At 35.6% G+C, this 12,029-nt stretch overlaps 3 protein-coding genes across 3 annotated transcripts; 2 read left to right on the forward strand and 1 right to left on the reverse strand.

Annotated features, from left to right (window-relative positions):
* The first annotated feature begins 440 nt into the window (after positions 1 to 440).
* LOC131858950 (uncharacterized) lies at positions 441 to 2,156 on the forward strand. Its single transcript, XM_059212447.1, has 2 exons — positions 441 to 1,480; positions 1,568 to 2,156. Exons 1-2 carry the CDS (start codon positions 441 to 443, stop codon positions 2,154 to 2,156), a joined length of 1,629 nt encoding a protein of 542 aa, XP_059068430.1.
* Positions 2,157 to 2,393: 237 nt separating this feature from the next.
* LOC131858951 (uncharacterized) lies at positions 2,394 to 4,475 on the forward strand. The gene has a single exon (XM_059212448.1). The coding sequence runs from the start codon at positions 2,394 to 2,396 to the stop codon at positions 4,473 to 4,475; it is 2,082 nt and encodes a 693-aa protein (XP_059068431.1).
* Positions 4,476 to 6,567: 2,092 nt separating this feature from the next.
* Positions 6,568 to 7,941, reverse strand: LOC131041753 (short-chain dehydrogenase reductase 2a). Its single transcript, XM_057974947.2, has 2 exons — positions 7,612 to 7,941; positions 6,568 to 7,500 (listed from the first exon to the last, which is right to left on the reverse strand). The coding sequence occupies exons 1-2, from the start codon at positions 7,629 to 7,631 to the stop codon at positions 6,723 to 6,725; spliced, it is 798 nt and encodes a 265-aa protein (XP_057830930.2). The 5' UTR covers positions 7,632 to 7,941; the 3' UTR covers positions 6,568 to 6,722.
* Positions 7,942 to 12,029: the final 4,088 nt, after the last annotated feature.

A 12,029-nucleotide genomic window follows, 5' to 3' on the forward strand; every position in this document is an offset into this window, starting at 1 on the left:
TCCAACATACAAATCAAGCTACCCCAATTGCCGAAAACTATAGCTCCCCAAACTTTTGTCAAAAATATTGCATCGCCAGAAATAACTTTCGTTCAAAATTGGACAAGCTTTCAAAGATTTCAACATGTCTAATATGTTTCGAGAGATACCCAGGAATTAAAACTAAAAAATTTAATGGAAAAAATACTTGTTATAGATGCACAACAGAAAAAAATGGACACCGCTACTCAAATTGGAACAACATGGACCCTGGTGAGCAACCTCAATGTTTGCAAATACTAACTCAAGTTGAGGAGATGTTGATAGCAAGGATTAGCCCTGTCCTTCAAGTTACCTATGCAAGAGGAGGCCAACTAAAATATAGTGGCCATACTATTTGTTTTCCTCAAGATATTTCCTCAATTGCATCCCACTTGTCTAGGCATATAGATGGATTGGACATGATAATAGTAAACAAAGAAAACAGTGGCCAACAACAATACAACTTCTATGTTAGTAGAGGACGTGTGCATGAGGCATTACAATATAAGATTTGTTATGACCCATACTACAAAGATGTACAATTAGATGAATTGGCATTGTCGTCTTTACCCATTAACCCCACTAATATATCTAACCTACTATATTCAACCACTTCAAATCCTGATCCCATTCACTTAAGTTTCATGCAAGAAGATGTTACGGAGGATGGTCCATTGATAGAGGACTTGCAAATGACTGATTCATTTGTGGCAAATCTTCCACCTGCACGTCGAGAGGTCGAAGAAGTTTGCTCTTTACTACAACTAGGGCAAGGACGCCCAACTCCTGTAGTTAAATGGCCACCCATTTCCCCATCTCCTATAAATGAATACACTACTGAAGGATTGTTTGTAATGTCATTCCCCACTTTGTTCCCTAAAGGTATGGCTGCATTCAAACAACCACGTCTTAAAGAAGTTAAGCTACATGAGTATGGTCTCCATCTTTTAAGATACCATGATAATAGATTTGGCCAACACCCAAGGTTTAGGTACTTCATATTGAATATACTAATGCGCCATAGAAGTCAAGCCACCGCATCTGTGTTTGTCCACAAACAACTTGATGATTCAATGCCTATAACAATTTTTGACCTTCGACAAAGATTAAAAGACTTGCCTGATGACAAACTAGCAGATCAACTAATGCGCTTTAGCTCGTCAATTCGTGGAACTAAACCATTCTGGAATCAACGTAGAAGGGAACTTATAGACATGGTCATCCAAATTGGTTGTCCAACGCTATTTTTCACACTCAGTGCTGCTGATACAAAATGGCCAGACTTGCATAATATCATGCCAACCACCACACCTACAAATCCATATGCAACTGCTAGATGGAAATTACAAAATATAGTCCAAAATCCACACCTTACTGCAATGTACATGCATCACAGATTTACTGCATTTCGTGAAGAAGTGTTGGAAAAAATTCTTGGCGCAAATGACTATTGGTATAGGTATAATTCTTGCAACCTACTACTTTTACCTTCAGCTCTTACCCTTCTTTTAGTTTTTTTTTTTTTTCTAAAAACCTCTTTTCCCAGGTATGAATGGCAACATAGAGGCTCTGCACACATCCATGGTTTCATTTGGCTACCAAAAGCACCTGACATTGGCAAATTACAATGGAATGACATTCAGTCAGTACAAAATGCACTTGCATACATTGATAAATATGTCTCCGCGTGGAACCCACGAAGTCATGCATTGAGAAATCAAATGTTCCACCGATCCATTGTTGATGACCCTTTCTTGATGGACACAAGCATGATAGTATCAAGTGATCCTTTCATTGACTATTGTGATTTGGCCAACCGTGTTCAAAGACATACAAAATGTACTATCCAAACATGCCTTCGCAGGAAGGGGACATCTCTTCAATGCCGTTATAAAGCCCCTTGGAACATTACAGAGAAGTCGTCTCTTTCTAATGATGATAATGGCCAACCTAAGCACACCCCTGCTCGCAATGATGACCGCCTAAATCTTCACAACCCATTTATACTCTCAATATGGAGGGCCAATGTAGATTGCCAACCTGTTCTCTCAATTGATGTTGTGATCAAATATATTGCAAAATATGCTGCTAAAGCTGAAAACAAATCAGAAACATACCATGCAATGTTATCTTGAATATCAACCAACTTTGAGTCTGATAAACCAGCTCCTAATGCTTTTCGCAAAATGCTTCTTGACAACCTTGTGGATCGTGATATAGGTGCCCAAGAAAGTTGCCACCTTCTGCTAAAGCTACCACTCTCCCTTTGTAGTCGAACATTTTTTTCTTTAAATGTGAACCAAAAAAATTTCCAACGTGTACCAATCACATCCACAGGAAGAACCACATATCCAAACTATATTGCATCTTACATGGCAAGACCAATACATTTAGAGAGAATTTCTCTTATCGAAGTAACTCAAAAATGGTCCTTCAATGCGTCAAGAAAGCATGATCAATGGAAAGAGCGAGCCACACCAGTCATAGTTCGAGTGTCTCCACGATTCACAACCATCCCTACAAAGGAAGAAAAATGTTTTCAAGCATTTTGTTGGTCTGAACTTTTATTGTACCACCCATTCCGCAACATTCAAATGGATTTCGGCTCGACAGATGATGAAATTCAAGCACTGTGGGAAAGGTTCTCGCACAAGTACAAGCCATGGCATGTCTGCCGCACATCTGCAGAAGCCGATGAAAGATCTAATCCTACCACTCCTTCAAGCGACACAGAACAACTGCCAGAAAACCTTCGTAATGAATGGCAAGTACTGTCAGCTTCATACCCAGGACTTCCTCTTCACCTGGATGAACTTGATATGCTTGGCCAACGTGATATTGACTTGAAGAATGACTGGGGGGTACATCACTTCAGTCCACAAGAAAAAGAAATAGCTACAAATTTCATACACTCCAATCGCCGAACATTTCAGCCCCATCATGTTCTCCAACAACAAAGCCAAAATAACCTATGTATACAACAACAAAAGGCATATGATATAGTTATTTCACATCTACATGCTACTAGTTGGCAAGCACCATTGAAAATGATTGTTCAAGGAACTGCAGGCACAGGAAAGTCACACCTCATAACAAGCATTAAATCAGCACTCAAAAGATCAGCACCAAATGGCCAATCACCATTATTGCTCCTTGCACCAACTGGAGTTGCGGCATTCAATATACAAGCATCAACAATTCATTCAGCACTACGAATTCCAATCAAAGAAATGCACCCTCTACAAGGACAAACATTGGCAAGCTTCCAAGAAAGCATGTACTTCATTCGCTACATTATAATCGATGAAATGAGCTTCATTGGTCCCAGGTTTATACAACACATTGATATAAGGTTACGTGAGGCATTCCCTGCCCATAACCAGCTCCCATTTGGAGGACGCTCAATCATTCTCTTTGGTGACTTGGGCCAACTACCACCTGTCAAAGACATTCCTATGTATGCTTCAACTTCATATGGAGGGACACTATGGCGTAGCTTCATAACAATTATAACATTGAAAAAAATATTTCGTCAAATTGGAGATCAACCTGCACAAATTGCCTTTCGTGCACTTCTCTCCAATTTACGAAATGCAGAACCCACTATTGCAGATTGGCAACTTTTACTTTCTCGAGCAAATTCAACACTTTCCTCTACAGAGCAATCTTTATTCTTATCATCCACACACTTATTTGCAACAAATGAAATGGTATCATTACATAACAAACGCATGTTGTTGTCTTTGGCAAAGCCTATTGCCCTATCTACTGCAGAACAACTCAAGGGAATCACATGCTCAAACCCTGATGAGGAACAACTTGAGTCTAAGATCCTCTTATGTATTGGCCAAGAAGTTATGTTATCTGCCAACTTGTGGGTGGAAACAGGACTTGTCAATGGTGCACTTGGACAAGTCAAAGAAATTGTATATAATGTTGGTGAAAGACCACCTGAACTCCCCTTATTTGTTGTTGTTCAATTCAAAAAATACATAGGCCCAGTTTGGGACCAACACAACCCAAAAAATATCCCTCTTATTCCAATAAGTCGTGGTCTTCGACGTCAAATACCACTAAAAATGGCATGGGCCTTAACAATTCACAAATCACAAGGGCTGACACTTCAAAGAGCGACAATCGACATTGGCAATACAGATCGTCAAGGGTTGACATTCACAGCAATTTCAAGGGTCCGTGATCTTGCAAGTCTTCGCATACACCCTCCATTCACATTCCAAAGATATTCACGTATACAAAAGAGTCCATATGCTGCTCGACGAAAAGAAGAAGAGGAACGCTTGACAATGTTATCAAATGAAAACACTTCTCCAGGTTTTTGCTCTTCAACCCCTTGTCACATTGAATCTTCTTCATTTCCTGTTCTTTTCTTTAGACCAAAACAACAATACATGTACACCATTTGTTCAATCCGAATACTGCTTGTCCTTATATGAATTGTGCTTTGTGAAACTATATTTAACATATTTATTGTGCTTTGTAACAACGTGAAACATTCTAAGCCTTGTTGTTACTGACAAATGAAAGACCTCTACACGGTTACAAACTTGCTTCAAATGAACTGTTCTTTACAAAACAATATTTTACATATTTAGTGTGTTGTGTAACAGCATGAGACATTCAAAGTGAAATATATCTACATGGTTCAAATTGCTTTTCCATTTGACCTAATTTTCATTTATATATATACTACAAAAATCTAACATTGCAAACTTCTCTCATTGATTGCAAAGGACCTATTCTATACCATTTAATAGTTTTTATGTTATTCTCTTACTCCCATCTTTTATTTGGCGTACCCATTGCACCCCAAAGTGCAATTGCTAGTAATATGCTAAGTCATGCAAAGGTTGTCAACACATCATTCGACTGTCCCAGTGGCACTATGACTAAGTCAAGTGTCAAATATAATATATATGCATGTGACTATTGCTTGTCACTGACTTTCCAAATAAACCAATAAAACACTATTGGTTGTGCAAGACAATGTAAGCAAGGCTAGTCAAGACTAACTCCAAGTCAATGTGTCCTTTGTAAATAAATCCTGCTAATAATTATAAAATGCCAAGATATATATATGCATTGATGTATCAAAAGAAGTCCAAAATAATACTGAAAATAAACCACACATAGAGCCTGATCACAATATGATAATATTGTTAACCATAACTTATATTATCAATAGAGAAAGCAACTGTGTGAGTCAAGCATCATATTGAAACCTTCTGAACCATTTTCTGAATTACAACCTTGTAATGACATCTTACAACCTGATATAGACTAGTATTGTATCTCATTAGAATGATAATAACTTATTGAATTATTTTCTCAATAAGACCTTAATAGTCTAACAATGAAACCATTGCCAGAATACTAAGCCCTTATCATGGACAAAAATGCATAAGATATTAGATTCTAATAAGAAACAATACATAGACATGTATCAACTAATAAGAGTGCACAACAAAGTATGACCATAGAGAGATAAAACACCGACACTGCATTGTGAATATGTTCAAGAAAATCATACCATCACAAAGAACCATTACAATCTATCGCTTGCACCATGAATAGAACCTGTCACTGTCTCTTCAAAAAAAGAGTGCACAACATCTGCAAAGAAAGTGATCCTTGTCTACACATGAACTAAACTGATCAGAACAACCAATATACATCAACTCTGAAAGTGAATCAAAACCAAAAATAGTATACTGAAACCAAGTATGTGATAATGCACTGAATATGCCAAGTATGCCAATGAACCACAAGAGCAATCTGTTTTGACATCAAGGACAAAAATGCTACAAAGAGAAAGTCAACAATATGATATATAGTTACCTTGGATAATTGGGTGAGATCAATCTCTTTAACCATGGACCTTTTGAGTCAGCCATGAGAGGTGCATTTAGGTGCATCAATGGTGTGTGCCACTCTTTAGGTAGAGAGGGATACAATAATACACAAGTTAAGGATGTTCAAGATTGATCAAGATGCTATTAGAGAAAAGAAAGACAATTTGGATATAGTGCTAGCATGAATAAAGGCAAGAGCAATCATACCCAACTTTAGAGATGTCATTACTATGATTGTTTTACTATAATTAGTATAGGCATAGATGATGTCATGAGCTAGTTAGTTGGAGGTGGCTACTATCTGTTTGTTAGTAGATTGGGTGCCTTATATGAATGACTATGGTACTAGGGGGGAGATTCAATTCACATTCAAGATCATGAATGAGAACTCGTGTGCACAAACAGTGAAATGGGGGAGGGTTCATCAAAATAACCTCCTTTCCAATTGTTCCTTATTATAACATTTATAATACATTTATAAATCATTGTGATGTTGAACTATTATTATTTGGAATGGACATATTTCATATATTGATATTATGAATATTATAGAGATGTATGTATTTTATGTTTAGTTTAAGATATTACTTTATATATTAAATGTGTTTCTATATATGCATGTGTACAGGTGAATGATGTAACATAAACAATCATTGTACACACATTTATCTTAGGTAATCAATGAGCCATATATATTGTTATGGAATCCTTAGAATATGAATCAAAGGGTCCAAAAAGGAATCCCATTATTACAATCTAAATCATAGATGTCAAACTAAGCAATCACTGAAACAAATAAATAGGTGATGAGGCAGTCCTGAGTGGTGGTGTTCAGCCTACAACAGTGAATCCACCATCCACAACAAGATTAAGACCACTCACATACCTTGCTTCATCACTGGCCAAATACAGAGCAGCCTCTGCAATATCTTCCTCTTTAAGAGTAACCCCCTTTAAGTTCCCAACACTATTAGCCCACTCTTCCACCATGGCCCTGCCCTCCCCCTCCCCTGAAGAACCATTCTCTTCCATAAGCTTGACTGCCATATGAGTGGCAATGATAGAAGGTGACACACAATTCACTCTGATTCCAAACTTCCCCAGCTCAGCAGCACCACTTTTGGACAACCCAACAACAGCATGTTTAGCGGCAGTGTAAGCATACGACATGCCGCCGCCCAAAACTGCTGCAACGCTGGCCGTGGAAATTATGCAGCCCTTTTGAGCTGGGATCATCACTCGGCCTGCATGCTTCATGCCATGCAAAACTCCCTTTGCATTTACGTTCATAACAATCTCGAATTGTTTGCAATCGTACTCTGCAACGGTCCCTTTCTGGGCATCTGCTATGCCGGCATTGTTGAACATGATGTCCAGTTGCCCGTATTTTTGCATGGCCAAATCTACGGCAGCACTAACGTCTGACTCTTTGCTCACATCGCAGTGGATGAAGGTCGCCCATGGAGGCAGAGCTTGTGCCAGTTTTTCCCCTGCTTCGTCTGAAATGTCGGCGATTATGACTTTGGCTCCGTGTTTTGTGAAGAGGCGGACACAGGCTTCCCCAATGCCTGACGCTCCGCCTGTGATTATTGCCACTTTGCCTTCCAATCTGCATTTCCATACAATTTGATCAATGAATGATACAACTAAATCACTTAAAACTTCGTTTTTTAAGTATTACAGCCCTAAAAAATTTATTGGAAAACACAAAGCAAATTACCTTCTCTGTGTACAAGCCATGGCTGTAAAAATTGCAGACAGAAAGCTTAAAAGTTAAGGAGATAAGCGTGAGATAATGGTGAAGCAGAGTAGAGGCAGTCTTATATAAAACATTCATGTACGTTGAAAGAAAGAAGCCTCATTCAGTCAATACACGTTTGGAGAATGGAGAAAGATTAAACATTCATGTACGTTGAAAGAAAGAAGCCTCATTCAGTCAATACACGTTTGGAGAATGGAGAATGATTAAAGAGGTGTTCCATAAAATTATGCATCCATCATAGAACATGATTAAACAGGTGTTCCATAGATTATCCATCATAGAACATGATTAAACAGGTGTTCTATAAGATTATGGATCACGAGGTTGGGCTTAACCGGGGCCACTCGAAGTTTCCTGTGTGTGTGTGCAGATGAGGTTGGGCTTAATCTTACCATTTCTGAGGACTGGAAGAAGCGGTTCGTCTTAATCAATGTCATCTTATGACGTGTTTCTCCGTAACATTTGTTTTTCTATATAATTTGGAAGAAACACAAAAGTGGCTCAATCATAGGTGTATGATATTGTAAATTCTTTACAAATAGAAGCATTATTTTTTCAAGTCCATGTTTAGTTCTATAGCTAACAGAATTTGTAATTGATTTGTTGATTCAATTCCTGATATTAATGATGTTTAGCAGCTTCATGTATTTGATTTTTATTTTTTTTGCATGTGTTTATCTATTTCTTAGTTTATCTATTTCTTAGGGTTGTGTAGTTGGATAATTTTAATAGATTTTCTTATGTATGACTGCATCAAATAGTAGAGTTTGAGTTAATATGAGAGAAGGTAATAATTCTACAATAAAAATATTGTGTGCTGCAATATAAATGATCCATAAAAGTCTTCTAAAGAAATCTTATGAGCACATGACATCATAGATAACCCATAAGAGAGTTGTTTCAAAAAAAGAAGTGTGGAGGGGTCTTTTAGTACTATAATGTCAGGTAGAAGATATGCATGTGTGAACCTCCTCCAAAAAGTGTGTTTGGTAAAGGTTGTTTTAGATTGGAATAAATGCTTTTGAGAGAGGACAAAATATCCTCTAGTACCATGGTATTGGAATATGATTGTTAACAAAAACACTAAAGGTGAAACAATCAACACTAATTGGCATTAGATGTTTTTTTTTTTAAAGGGAGATCTATCAAGTTGAGCACCAATTTGCAAGATTTAAGAGTAGCATCATTTTTTGCAAGTTTGACTTGTGAGAAAGGTGAGCAAAACTTGAAGCAATTTTCAAGAGGCATTTAAGTAAATTTCTTGAAAAGGGTAATTTGAACTAAGAAGTAACTTGGGGTGCCTTTTTGGCAAATGTTGACTAGAGGATTGGCATGGTTAGAGGTAAAGTTATACATTCTAGCTTAGGGAGATTCATGAAGAAGAAAAATGAAAATAATATGAAAAGATGATAAAGATGATGGAAAAAAATATTTCCCTAAATTGATCACTTAGAAAAGTAGATAGAAGTGATGTAACATGTTGAAGAAACAAGAGATCCCATGAACACTTTTGCAAACTGAACTTTTATTTTTAAGGCAATTTAAAAATGAAGCAATAGTGCATGATGTGCTAATAGATGTATGGTGACACAACTAAAATCAAATCAAATGAAAAATCAATTTCATTGTAGGAAACAATTGATTATTTTAAGGAACAATTGAGGTATAGAAAGAAAACCAAATTGAAATTGTGTGAAGAATAAGATGCCCTATATGCAACAAATGACTAGTCAAGAAAGACAAAATGTTCTAGTAATAATGCTAATGTTGAAACTAGAACAAATGACAAGTTTGATTTAGTGAATAATGTGGTAGGTAATTGAAAGAAATTAGCAAGAAGAATAATGCCAATGGCTAAAGCCATTAGTGCAATAGGGAAAGTTGCAAGGTGTGGCAACATCTAGTCTTATAGCAAATGTGTGGTAGGATGACTAGTATTAAGAGGTAACAAAGATGAGTTTCTCCATGGATATCAAGTGGGTGTTCTAGGGTTTAGCGAAATTTACAGAGGTCATGTGCATAACCAAAAGAAGGAATGATCATTGATGTTGAGGATCAAGGAATAAAATTGATGAAATAATATTGGAAGAGAAATTAGCGTTAGAGAATTGTGGTATCTTAATTATTCATAGCTAAGGAGTGTTGGTATAAATATTTGTGAGGCCTGTACATTGTGTAATTGGTTTAAGTTTTATCTCCTTTGTTACCCTTTCTTTATTTTAGTCCAACACTTATATTAGATCAAATAACATTTTTTATGGGCCCTCGTTGTTCAAATCATTAAAAACCTTGAAAAGGTCCTAAATGCCTTCAATCTCTTATGAAATTAATCAGTAATACTATTCTTTAATCTTGGACCACTTTATTATTTCTTTTTGGTTCAAAATGCCTAAGTTTCAAAGGGATACCTCAACATAGAGAGGTGTTTGTTCTTCTATGGGAAAAGGTTGTAAGGTCACAAAGTTATATTATTCAAGAGCACTAAAAACAAGAAGATTACAACCTTGCCAACGACATGTAAAATATAAGCATACTCTACTATTTCACCCAACTCTCCTATCCTACGATATTTTTAGTCTTTAAGAGTAATGACACACAACCTATTGTGATAATCCCTATAGATTTACGGGCAATTTATCATGCTAGTTACTTCAATCTCATTCCCATTAATATTGAAAATTATTGAAAAGGTATTCTTTGTTCCTTAAACGTAAATTGAATTATATTTCAACATGCTTGTAAGAGTGATCCAAGGAGAAGAAATGTCTAAAAGATGTGGACAACTATTGCAAAGTACTAATCAAATGACTTATGAGTTTAATGTGAATTTGCATGCCCCCTTCGAGTTGGTAGCAATTTTTTGGGGATACCTAAAGTGAAAAATATCATTTATAAAGGGAGTGGAAATAAAAAGATGGAGAGTGTTTACAAAACCAATAGAAGGAAGAAAATATTAATACGAAGCAATCAAGTTTCAAGTTCCATTTCGAGTGTTATATTTTGATAGTATGCTCATGTGGGTTTGTTTGAATCTTGTAAGAAATTCCTTGTAACCTCTAAAGATTGAATGTAAAGTGCATATTCAACCTTGATATAGTGTATCCAATTGCAACATATTCATTTTTAGATGTATTTGTGACCAGTTAATCAACTAGAAGATTGTAAAATATTCACAATTCTTTTATGAAGTATCTTTCCAAAATAATAAAGTACATATGTTCATGTTATGTAGGGATTACTAAGTATTTCTCTTCTAATAGCTTATAAATCTATGTATATATTGAAACATACCTATAGAACCTAGTTTGATTGTATGTAAATAAAATTGTGTAGTCCTTTGTGGGACCTTCATTAAGATCTCAATTTTGGTTTCTATGGTTGCATCACTTAAGTAAATTCAGTAAATTTATTTTTAGTTGAATAGAAACATCATTCTTTTATTTTCTATATATTCCATCACCTTATCAACACACTAAAACAAATAAAATATTTTATTGATTATCAATTTGTGTGATTTTCAGTATTTACCAACTTCCATATATTCAAGTGTATAATAACAATAGAGGTTGTAACATTAATATATTCAAACACTACCTAAGGTAATCCTTCATCAATTTAAGTAAAGGTGTTTGACCTTGCATGATCAAACTAGCATATAAGTACAATTTGACAATAAAAAAAGGGTACACTAACATTGGGTATGATCTACAATTGTGAAATTATTTATATTTTATAGTTTCATTCTACTTAAATATATTAGGAAGATCCCCCTTTTTAGTAGAGCTAGAAGTGAAGAAGGTTTTATCCACCTTAATGGTTGGTCCAAATTTTCCTATTTGGTCATAAGGTTGAAGTTTTTGCAAGTGAGTTGACACCCTTGCATTTTAGTAAAGAGTCTTACCTTTAGGTATTTGAGGCATAATTTTCATCACCAACAAATTAATGTTTTTTCTAGGTATAAAAACTCGAAGATCATTTTGAGACCCTACTTAATGAAAACCCAATGCAGCAAAAAAAAGTCACCATCCTTAAGTGATTGTTTAAATATATTAATTGTAAAGAAATATTGTCTCTCACAATTTAGAGAGGTGAATTTTTTCAACATTAGACCTAAAAATAAGATATAAATTGACAATTAGTAATGAAAATTGGAATAATATTCAAATATCAACACAAATAAGAGGAGTTTTTTTGCTAATACAAGGAATTAAGAAGCTCAATGGATAACTAAAAATATAGGTAAGTCATTGACATAAGATCTTAATGAAAGTAAACTAGTTGGTAGATATGGAAAAACTAATGCCTCTTTATAGATTTAAGTCATTAGTATCAATATACTTTAGATGACTTTGTTGATAGCATGTTTATAAATAGTA

This window comes from Cryptomeria japonica, chromosome 10 (assembly GCF_030272615.1).
Source record: "Cryptomeria japonica chromosome 10, Sugi_1.0, whole genome shotgun sequence".
NCBI classification, from domain to species: Eukaryota; Viridiplantae; Streptophyta; class Pinopsida; order Cupressales; family Cupressaceae; genus Cryptomeria; species Cryptomeria japonica.